This window comes from Bombina bombina, chromosome 3, assembly GCF_027579735.1.
Source record: "Bombina bombina isolate aBomBom1 chromosome 3, aBomBom1.pri, whole genome shotgun sequence".
Lineage (NCBI taxonomy): Eukaryota > Metazoa > Chordata > Amphibia > Anura > Bombinatoridae > Bombina > Bombina bombina.
The window spans coordinates 192,498,165-192,510,268 of NC_069501.1; the positions used below are offsets into that span (position 1 = coordinate 192,498,165).

General features: G+C 39.4%; 1 protein-coding gene across 3 annotated transcripts in view; it reads left to right on the plus strand.

Moving 5' to 3' along the window:
* Positions 1–12,104, plus strand: part of NIT2 (nitrilase family member 2) — a 183,925-nt gene that overhangs the window by 76,191 nt on the left and 95,630 nt on the right. For all 3 annotated transcript variants that reach the window (XM_053706061.1, XM_053706060.1, XM_053706059.1), the window contains one exon: positions 1,579–1,653. In XM_053706061.1, coding sequence (XP_053562036.1) covers positions 1,579–1,653 — 75 coding nt within the window. The remainder of the gene's footprint in view (positions 1–1,578; positions 1,654–12,104) is intronic.

Below are 12,104 nucleotides of genomic sequence, written 5' to 3' on the forward strand. Positions count from 1 at the left end.
TATATATATATATATATATATATATATATATATATATATATATATATATATATATAATTTAAGTAACTTTAGCTGTGAGTTGAGAACATTAATTATTTACCATTTGCCTTTAAAAAAGTAGAGATATGGAAATGAATGGCATAGCAACTCTACATAAACTCAGAGTTTGTTAGTGTAAGACAGGTTAGGATTTATTTTAACTAGGTAGTTAGTAAATAGTTAATAGCTATTTAGTAACTATTCTACCTAGTTAAAATAAATACAAACTTGCCTGTAAAATAAAAATAAACCCTAAGATAGATACAATGTAACAATTAGTTATATTGTAGCTAGCTTAGGGTTTATTTTACAGGTATTTAGTTTTAAATAGGAATTATTTAGTTATTAATAGTAGGTTTTATTTAGATTTATTTTAATTACATTAAAGTTAGTGGGGGTTAGGGTTAGGTTTAGGGGTTAATAACTTTAGTATAGTGGCAGCAATTTTGGGGGCAGCAGATTAGGGGTTAATAACAGTAATGTAGGTTGCGGCGATGTTGGGTACAGCAGATTAGGGGTTAATAATTTTACTTTATTATTTGCGATGCAGGAGGGCCTCGGTTTAGGGGTTAATAGGTAATTTATGGGTGTTGGTGTACTTTGTGACACTTTAGTTATGAGTTTTATGTTACAGCTTTGTAGCGCAAAACTCATAACTACGGACTTTCAGTTTAGGGTATGAATCTTGACTGTATTGGCTGTACCGCTCACTTTTTGGCCTCCCAGGCAAACTCGTAATACCGGCGCTATGGAAGTCCCATTGAAAAAGGACTTTTGGAAAGCTGCGGTAGTTAAGTTGCATTACGGCCAAAAAAGTGTGCGGTACAGCTATACCTGCAAAACTCGTAATACCAGCGGTAGTGAAAAAGAGCCTTAACGCTGCTTTTTCACTCATACCGCAAAACTCGTAATCTAGCCGTATGTTAGCAGTTGTGCTACCGAGATATAGTTGTTGCCAAGGACACTTGAAAACCCATAGTACAAACTATACATTAGGCCATTGCAGGGCATGTTTAAATACCCTTTAGTGCCTCCTATGTCTCTCTGCTGCTTTTTTCAATGTTTAAAATGCCTTTTTAAGATGAAACAAAAAAAACCTGAAAAGTTATATACTGCAGCACACCGGCCCTATAGGTAGTACACAGAGCTCGCTTCCGCAGCTTTGCTATATACTATAAGGCAGATATCTAATGGGTCACACATGTAATTTGCATAGCTGTGACAGCTCTGTGTACTGTCTGTGCGGCATTGAAGTGACCATGGAGTGCCCGTTAACTACACATATAGTATTTTTTGTTTTGAATTTTCATCAAGTATTTCCCTGCTTTTTCACACATTTGATTGAAATGTTTGCATTTTTTTTTGGACTTTAATATGAATTTGTTTCCATCAGAGAAGTGAATTAATCAATGTTGAAGCCTGTGTAACAGTGTTATTGAAACAAATACAGTGCATTTCAGGATTAAATATGCTGGTATTTTTGCATGATGTCATAAGATTTCATAATGATATAACTCTTTTTTTCATCTGTTTAAACAGCTTACTGCAAAGTTGGTGTAGCTATCTGCTATGACATCAGGTTTGCAGAACTTGCCCAAATATATGCCAAGAAAGGTGAGTTTGTAATTTAATTTCTCATGTGCACAAATGCAGATAGAAATGTAACTCTATAGTTTATAGTTAACAACATGCAAACTTAACACCAATGAAAATGACAGGGTAACTAAATCATGCACTCTAGGTATAAATGTTGTCAGTTACGACCACCTGTTTACTAAAAACCTTAAAGGGACACTGAGCCCAAATTTTTTATTTTGTGATTCAGATAGAGCATGCAACTTTCTAATTTACTCCTATTATCAATTTTCTTTGTTCTCTTGCTATCTTTATTTGAAAAAGAAGGCATCTAAGCTATTTTTGGTTCAGTAGCCTGGACAGCACTTGTTTATTGGTCGGTTAAATTAATCCACCAATCAGCAAGAACAACCCAGGTTGTTCACCAAAAATGGGCCGGCATCTAAACTTACATTCTTGTTTTTCAAATCAAGATAAAGACAATGAAGAACATTTGATAATAGGAGTAAATTAGAAAGTTGCTTAAAATTGCATGCTCTATCTAAATCACAAAAGAAAAAAATTGGGTTCTGTGTCCCTTTAATGAGACATGTAATCCATTTTTTTTTTCATGATTCAAACAGAGCATTCAATTTTCAACAACTTTCCAATTTAATTCTATTATTAAAATTGGCTTCATTCTCTTGGTATCCTTTGTGAAAAAAAATTGGTGCGCTCACACTCATATTTGCCTCATGTAATTGGCTCACATGTTGTGTTCAGCTAGCTCCCAGTAGTGCATTGCTTCTCCTTCTACAAAGGATCCTAAGCGAATAAAGCAAATTCGATAATAGAAGTAATTTGGAAAATTGTTTAAAATTGTCCTCTCTAACTGAATATTGTAAGAAAAATTTAGAGTTTAATTAATTTTTAGTGAATCTACAGACACTTCACAGTTTAATGTAACATTTCTTAAAATACGGTAGAAACAAAATAAGTCATAACTGAAATGCACGTGTGTAAGCAAAAAACTTTCTAGTAAAGTTCTCACTATTTCAGTGCTAATTTTTACTGTGCACGGGGCATATCATATACATATATATCGCTCACCTGCATTCAAACATTATGCAATATCATATATTCTGTCAGCGATTACTCAAATTGCACCGTCAATAAATAAGTTACTGCTGGCTCTCTGATTAGACATGACTCCAGGTGTGGACGTCCTTTTTTTTTTTTTTTTTTTTTTTTTTATCTATGAAAACTATATTTATTTCCATGAGGCAGGGAGAGGCCACAACTTAATTCCTTACTGTTGAGAGATACAACACCTGGCCACCAGGAGGATGCAGACACACCCCAGCCAAAGGCTAAAATATCCCTCCCACTTCCCCTATCCCCCCAGTTATTCTTTGCCTTTCGTCACTAGAGAATGGCAGAGAAGTGTCAGAAGATTTGGATAGTCCTTAAACGGGTATGTTCCCTTCAAGAGAGGACTGGAGTTTTAAGTAATCATATAAACCTCTTAGTGAGAGTATTGATGAACGTTCGAGTCTGGAGATGCAGGGAAAGTTTTTCTGCAAAGCCATCCAGACTGTCTATCTAACAACTCCTGAGAAATCAGTGTTAACAAGTTACACTGCTTGCTTTTCCACACTCGGGTACCTGTCAGAGCATTGCTACAAGGCTGTCACACTTGAGAGGCTGTATCTGTTCCACAGAACGGATCCTGGAGGGTAAGTCTGTGTTATTTTCATATAGCAGGGACGCCTTATATAGGGTCAAAGTGTGACTCCTCTATACCTCAGTAGGATCGAGGGTTAGTATCTCCTCAGTGGGAGTTTATTGGGAACAGTTTAGGGAGTTTATATTCTGCTTTAATATTTGTGAAAAACGTTTTAAGGGCTCATTTAGACTGTGTACTTTCACTTTTGTCAGTTGCGCAGCTCTTAATAGCTTTGCGCACATTTTTCATATCAGGGGAGGTCCTGCCTTGCACACCATGTGACCGGGTGCGGCTTCATTCACTTCCTTACGATCCTGCTGCAGACAGCACTCCTGAGGAGCGTTTCTTGATAACTTGTCTGGGTCTAGGGGGTGGTGAGTGCCCCAGCCATTGGTTTTGTAAAGGTGCCTTTCTATATTTAAAACGTTTATTTTTGTATCTTTTTTTCTCTTTTTACTGTGGGATTACATACCTACTATGGAGGACTCTGATAATATGTTAGAAGGTTCCACTCCTTCTGTAGTACTTAATAATACCTGCTTATATTGTGAGGAGGCCGTGGTTTGCCCGCCTGCTCTGTTTTGTTCCAATTGCCTGGGTACTGTTTTAAAGTCTAAGAAGGGAGCTACATCTGCTATTAACCCTAACGCTGTTAGTCCCTCTGAGTCATCAACCTCTCAGGATTCTGTGAACCAAGCGATTACTACCCTTTCTACCGTAACCGCTTCACATGCAGTTCCCTGTGGCACAGCTATTTCTCCGTCTGGAGGGGGCCTTTTTCCTGCAGGCTTTACCGTGCAGTTACAATCGGCGGTGTCCACGGCCCTGAGTGCCCTACCTATCTCGGGGAAACGTAAGATAAAAGTTAAACACAGTTCTCCTATTTTAGTTTAGAAAGATGGCTCCGCTATGGAGTCTCAATTTTGTTATTCGTGTGTTGCAGCAGGCTCCGTTTGAGCCCATGCATAATGTTGACATTAAACTGTTATCTTTGGAAGGTTTTGTTTCTATTGGCTATAGCTTTTGGCTGGGGTGTCTTTGGACTATCACATTCCACAAAAACTTGTAGCTTTCTAATTAGAAGACGTGTGTGTGTGTGTGTGTATGTATATATATATATATATATATATATATATATATATATATTTATTATTATTATTATTATTATTATTATTATTATTATTATTATTATTATTATTATTATTATTATTATTTAATTATTTTTTTTGTGGTAATTTAAAGGTCTTTATCTGCAGCTATGTATATCATGTTCTAACTCTGATTTGGCATAGCAGTACTGCCCAAATTCTTAAAATTGTCCCCCAAAACTATATATATTTCTAAAGTTGACAACCAATGGTATTGCTCTAGGCCCATTTTGGTATATTTCATGTCACCATCTAATAAAAATTATTTATAAAAAAATATTGCACACAAAAATTATATGGGCTCAAAGATATGAGGTCTCAGGTGTTAGAAAAAAAGGCAGGCAAAGGGCTTTAACATAAAGATACATACATATACATGTCTAAAGATGGATATGTATGTATATATGTCTATATAAGTGTATATATGTATTTACAGACATATATACATATATATAATAAAGTGTTATACTCTGTATTTAGTGTAAATGTTTTACATTCCAATGTTCTGCACATAGCAGAATATGTTCTAAGTATTTATAACTAGATATTCATACATATATATATATATATATATATATATATATATATATATATATATATATATATATATATATATATATATAATCTCTATAGCCATATATAATCGTGTGTGTGTATGTATATATATATATATATATATATATATATATATATCTATATATATATATATAATTATAATATATTGGTATAGATATATATTGTACCAAAATACCATCAGATACATGTAGAAATATGTATTTATAAATAAATAAAATTTATTCTGCTATGTGCAGAACATTGAAATTTGAAATAATCATATTTTCATGTCGGGTTAGCGCACTTGAGAATATGTGATCGGGTTTGCATGCTCTTGGGGTGTTAGGTTTTTTTCTTCATTGACTTCTATGGGTGAATAGGTTCAGTTTTTGCGCATTTTATTTTAATCTGGTAATACCAGCGCAACCTGAGTACAAAACGTTTATTTCTCCAACATAGGTGTGTCCGGTCCACGGCGTCATCCTTACTTGTGGGATATTCTCTTCCCCAACAGGAAATGGCAAAGAGCCCAGCAAAGCTGGTCACATGATCCCTCCTAGGCTCCGCCTACCCCAGTCATTCTCTTTGCCGTTGTACAGGCAACATCTCCACGGAGATGGCTTAGAGTTTTTTAGTGTTTAACTGTAGTTTTTATTATTCAATCAAGAGTTTGTTATTTTGAAATAGTGCTGGTATGTACTATTTACTCAGAAACAGAAAAGAGATGAAGATTTCTGTTTGTATGAGGAAAATGATTTTAGCAACCGTCACTAAAATCCATGGCTGTTCCACACAGGACTGTTGAGAGCAATTAACTTCAGTTGGGGGAACAGTGAGCAGTCTCTTGCTGCTTGAGGTATGACACATTCTAACAAGACGATGTAATGCTGGAAGCTGTCATTTTCCCTCTGGGATCCGGTAAGCCATGTTTATTACGATTGTAAATAAGGGCTTCAAAAAGGGCTTATTAAGACTGTAGACTTTTTTTGGGCTAAATCGATTGATTATTAACACATATTTAGCCTTGAGGAATCATTTTATCTGGGTATTTTGATATAATAATATCGGCAGGCACTGTTTTAGACTCCTTATTCTTTAGGGGCTTTCCCAAAGCATAGGCAGAGCCTCATTTTCGCGCCGGTGTTGCGCACTTGTTTTTGAGAGGCATGGCATGCAGTCGCATGTGAGAGGAGCTCTGATACTTAGAAAAGACTTTCTGAAGGCGTCATTTGGTATCGTATTCCCCTTGGGGCTTGGTTGGGTCTCAGCAAAGCAGATACCAGGGACTGTAAAGGGGTTAAAGTTCAAAACGGCTCCGGTTCCGTTATTTTAAGGGTTAAAGCTTCCAAATTTGATGTGCAATACTTTTAAGGCTTTAAGACACTGTGGTGAAAATTTGGTGAATTTTGAACAATTCCTTCATGTTTTTTCGCATTTGCAGTAATAAAGTGTGTTCAGTTTAAAATTTAAAGTGACAGTAACGGTTTTATTTTAAAACGTTTTTTGTACTTGTTATCAAGTTTATGCCTGTTTAACATGTCTGAACTACCAGATAGACTGTGTTCTGAATGTGGGGAAGCCAGAATTCCTATTCATTTAAATAAATGTGATTTATGTGACAATGTCAATGATGCCCAAGATGATTCCTCAAGTGAGGGGAGTAAGCATGGTACTGCATCATTCCCTCCTTCGTCTACACGAGTCTTGCCCACTCAGGAGGCCCCTAGTACATCTAGCGCGCCAATACTCCTTACTATGCAACAATTAACGGCTGTAATGGATAATTCTGTCAAAAACATTTTAGCCAAAATGAACACTTATCAGCGTAAGCGCGACTGCTCTGTTTTAGATACTGAAGAGCATGACGACGCTGATATTAATATTTCTGAAGGGCCCCTAACTCAGTCTGATGGGGCCAGGGAGGTTTTGTCTGAGGGAGAAATTACTGATTCAGGGAACATTTCTCAACAAGCTGAACCTGATGTGATTGCATTTAAATTTAAGTTGGAACATCTCCGCATTCTGCTTAAGGAGGTATTATCCACTCTGGATGATTGTGACAAGTTGGTCATCCCAGAGAAACTATGTAAAATGGACAAGTTCCTAGAGGTGCCGGGGCTCCCAGAAGCTTTTCCTATACCCAAGCGGGTGGCGGACATTGTTAATAAAGAATGGGAAAGGCCCGGTATTCCTTTCGTCCCTCCCCCCATATTTAAAAAATTGTTTCCTATGGTCGACCCCAGAAAGGACTTATGGCAGACAGTCCCCAAGGTCGAGGGAGCGGTTTCCACTTTAAACAAACGCACCACTATACCCATAGAGGATAGTTGTGCTTTCAAAGATCCTATGGATAAAAAATTAGAAGGTTTGCTTAAAAAGATGTTTGTTCAGCAGGGTTACCTTCTACAACCAATTTCATGCATTGTCCCTGTCGCTACAGCCGCATGTTTCTGGTTCGATGAGCTGATAAAGGCGGTCGACAGTGATTCTCCTCCTTATGAGGAGATTATGGACAGAATCAATGCTCTCAAATTGGCTAATTCTTTCACCCTAGACGCCACTTTGCAATTGGCTAGGTTAGCGGCTAAGAATTCTGGGTTTGCTATTGTGGCGCGCAGAGCGCTTTGGTTGAAATCTTGGTCGGCTGATGCGTCTTCCAAGAACAAGCTACTTAACATTCCTTTCAAGGGGAAAACGCTGTTTGGCCCTGACTTGAAAGAGATTATCTCGGATATCACTGGGGGTAAGGGCCACGCCCTTCCTCAGGATCGGCCTTTCAAGGCAAAAAATAAACCTAATTTTCGTCCCTTTCGCAGAAACGGACCAGCCCAAAGTGCTACGTCCTCTAAGCAAGAGGGTAATACTTCTCAAGCCAAGCCAGCTTGGAGACCAATGCAAGGCTGGAACAAGGGAAAGCAGGCCAAGAAACCTGCCACTGCTACCAAGACAGCATGAAATGTTGGCCCCCGATCCGGGACCGGATCTGGTGGGGGGCAGACTCTCTCTCTTCGCTCAGGCTTGGGCAAGAGATGTTCTGGATCCTTGGGCGCTAGAAATAGTCTCCCAAGGTTATCTTCTGGAATTCAAGGGACTTCCCCCAAGGGGGAGGTTCCACAGGTCTCAGTTGTCCTCAGACCACATAAAAAGACAGGCATTCTTACATTGTGTAGAAGACCTGTTAAAAATGGGAGTGATTCATCCCGTTCCATTAAGAGAACAAGGGATGGGGTTCTACTCCAATCTGTTTATAGTTCCCAAAAAAGAGGGAACGTTCAGACCAATCTTAGATCTCAAGATCTTAAACAAGTTTCTCAAGGTTCCATCGTTCAAGATGGAAACCATTCGAACTATTCTTCCTTCCATCCAGGAAGGTCTATTCATGACCACGGTGGATTTAAAGGATGCGTATCTACATATTCCTATCCACAAGGAACATCATCGGTTCCTGAGGTTCGCATTCCTGGACAAACATTACCAGTTCGTGGCGCTTCCTTTCGGATTAGCCACTGCTCCAAGGATTTTCACAAAGGTACTAGGGTCCCTTCTAGCTGTGCTAAGGCCAAGGGGCATTGCTGTAGTACCTTACTTGGACGACATTCTGATTCAAGCGTCGTCCCTTCCTCAAGCAAAGGCTCACACGGACATTGTCCTGGCCTTTCTCAGATCTCACGGATGGAAAGTGAACGTGGAAAAGAGTTCTCTATCTCCGTCAACAAGGGTTCCCTTCTTGGGAACAATAATAGACTCCTTAGAAATGAGGATTTTTCTGACAGAGGCCAGAAAAACAAAACTTCTAGACTCTTGTCGGATACTTCATTCCGTTCCTCTTCCTTCCATAGCTCAGTGCATGGAAGTGATCGGGTTGATGGTAGCGGCAATGGACATAGTTCCTTTTGCACGCATTCATCTAAGACCATTACAACTGTGCATGCTCAGTCAGTGGAATGGGGACTATACAGACTTGTCTCCGAAGATACAAGTAAATCAGAGGACCAGAGACTCACTCCGTTGGTGGCTGTCCCTGGACAACCTGTCACGAGGGATGACATTCCGCAGACCAGAGTGGGTCATTGTCACGACCGACGCCAGTCTGATGGGCTGGGGCGCGGTCTGGGGATCCCTGAAAGCTCAGGGTCTTTGGTCTCGGGAAGAATCTCTTCTACCGATAAATATTCTGGAACTGAGAGCGATATTCAATGCTCTCAAGGCTTGACCTCAGCTAGCGAGGGCCAAGTTCATACGGTTTCAATCAGACAACATGACAACTGTTGCGTACATCAACCATCAGGGGGGAACAAGGAGTTCCCTGGCGATGGAAGAAGTGGCCAAAATCATTCTATGGGCGGAGTCTCACTCCTGCCACCTGTCTGCTATCCACATCCCAGGAGTGGAAAATTGGGAAGCGGATTTTCTGAGTCGTCAGACATTGCATCCGGGGGAGTGGGAACTCCATCCGGAAATCTTTGCCCAAGTCACTCAGCTGTGGGGCATTCCAGACATGGATCTGATGGCCTCTCGTCAGAACTTCAAAGTTCCTTGCTACGGGTCCAGATCCAGGGATCCCAAGGCGGCTCTAGTGGATGCATTAGTAGCACCTTGGACCTTCAAACTAGCTTATGTGTTCCCGCCGTTTCCTCTCATCCCCAGGCTGGTAGCCAGGATCAATCAGGAGAGGGCGTCGGTGATCTTGATAGCTCCTGCGTGGCCACGCAGGACTTGGTACGCAGATCTGGTGAATATGTCATCGGCTCCTCCTTGGAAGCTACCTTTGAGACGAGACCTTCTTGTTCAGGGTCCGTTCGAACATCCGAATCTGGTTTCACTCCAGCTGACTGCTTGGAGATTGAACGCTTGATCTTATCGAAGCGAGGATTCTCAGATTCTGTTATCAATACTCTTGTTCAGGCCAGAAAGCCTGTAACTAGAAAGATTTACCACAAAATTTGGAAAAAATATATCTGTTGGTGTGAATCTAAAGGATTCCCTTGGGACAAGGTTAAGATTCCTAGGATTCTATCCTTCCTTCAAGAAGGATTGGAAAAAGGATTATCTGCAAGTTCCCTGAAGGGACAGATTTCTGCCTTGTCTGTGTTACTTCACAAAAGGCTGGCCGCTGTGCCAGATGTTCAAGCCTTTGTTCAGGCTCTGGTTAGAATTAAGCCTGTTTACAAACCTTTGACTCCTCCTTGGAGTCTCAATTTAGTTCTTTCAGTTCTTCAGGGGGTTCCGTTTGAACCCTTGCATTCCATTGATATTAAGTTATTATCTTGGACAGTTTTGTTTTTAGTTGCAATTTCTTCTGCCAGAAGAGTTTCAGAATTATCTGCTCTGCAGTGTTCTCCTCCTTATCTGGTGTTCCATGCAGATAAGGTGGTTTTACGTACTAAACCTGGTTTTCTTCCAAAAGTTGTTTCTAACAAAAACATTAACCAGGAGATTATCGTACCTTCTCTGTGTCCGAAACCAGTTTCAAAGAAGGAACGTTTGTTACACAATTTGGATGTTGTTCGCGCTCTAAAATTCTATTTAGATGCTACAAAGGATTTTAGACAAACATCTTCCTTGTTTGTTGTTTATTCCGGTAAAAGGAGAGGTCAAAAAGCAACTTCTACCTCTCTCTCTTTTTGGATTAAAAGCATCATCAGATTGGCTTACGAGACTGCCGGACGGCAGCCTCCCGAAAGAATCACAGCTCATTCCACTAGGGCTGTGGCTTCCACATGGGCCTTCAAGAACGAGGCTTCTGTTGATCAGATATGTAGGGCAGCGACTTGGTCTTCACTGCACACTTTTACCAAATTTTACAAGTTTGATACTTTTGCTTCTTCTGAGGCTATTTTTGGGAGAAAGGTTTTGCAAGCCGTGGTGCCTTCCATTTAGGTGACCTGATTTGCTCCCTCCCTTCATCCGTGTCCTAAAGCTTTGGTATTGGTTCCCACAAGTAAGGATGACGCCGTGGACCGGACACACCTATGTTGGAGAAAACAGAATTTATGTTTACCTGATAAATTACTTTCTCCAACGGTGTGTCCGGTCCACGGCCCGCCCTGGTTTTTTTAATCAGGTCTGATAATTTATTTTCTTTAACTACAGTCACCACGGTACCATATGGTTTCTCCTATGCAAATATTCCTCCTTAACGTCGGTCGAATGACTGGGGTAGGCGGAGCCTAGGAGGGATCATGTGACCAGCTTTGCTGGGCTCTTTGCCATTTCCTGTTGGGGAAGAGAATATCCCACAAGTAAGGATGACGCCGTGGACCGGACACACCGTTGGAGAAAGTAATTTATCAGGTAAACATAAATTCTGTTTTCTAGTGAAAGAGCTATATAGCGCTCCACTCTATCTGGTCCTTTGTGTTTTATGTCTCTTTAAGGATAATATTTGCTGTAGTTTAGGGATGTATGCGCTGTCTAAATCACACAAAAAAAATAATTATTTTCAAAAAAAAATTCTGTGATTTACTCATTACCTTAATTTGATGCCTTTTTGTGTGAAATTGGAGCTATTTGCTAGCTGAACAGGTCTAACGGAATATGTTGTTTGATGCATTGACATTAGTTTAGTAGTTTGAGTAATACCAGCAAAGTCACGGGCAGTTCGATTTTTTTTTTTTTTATTTTTTTTTAGGGGAAGGTGTATTCTTTTTCCTATTTCAAGATGTTTTACAGGTTTTTGTATTTTGAAAAAAAATAAAAAATTTCTAGCCGAGATGGCTTTTCGCTTGAAGAAATATGTCCCTCCTCACCAACGGATCTGTAGGGCTCATGCATGTCAGTAGGAAGTGAAAAACTAATACTTCTATATTAGTTTTTAATTTGACTTAAAACGGCTTTTCAACATGTTTAAATTATGCCATTTTTTTAGACTACAATGTCCTACGTTTATAAGATTAAAAAAAAAAACATTAAATAAACATGAATACTTTGAATTTAGAAAGAGGAACATTCATGTCAGTATGGTATTTACATTTGTATTTCACTTATTAAATTCAGTTATTTTTATTTGATAACATTTCTAAGGTTACATCAGGAGATCCTTGAAAGAGCTCCAGGATAAAGTATAGGCAAAAGTAAAGCAA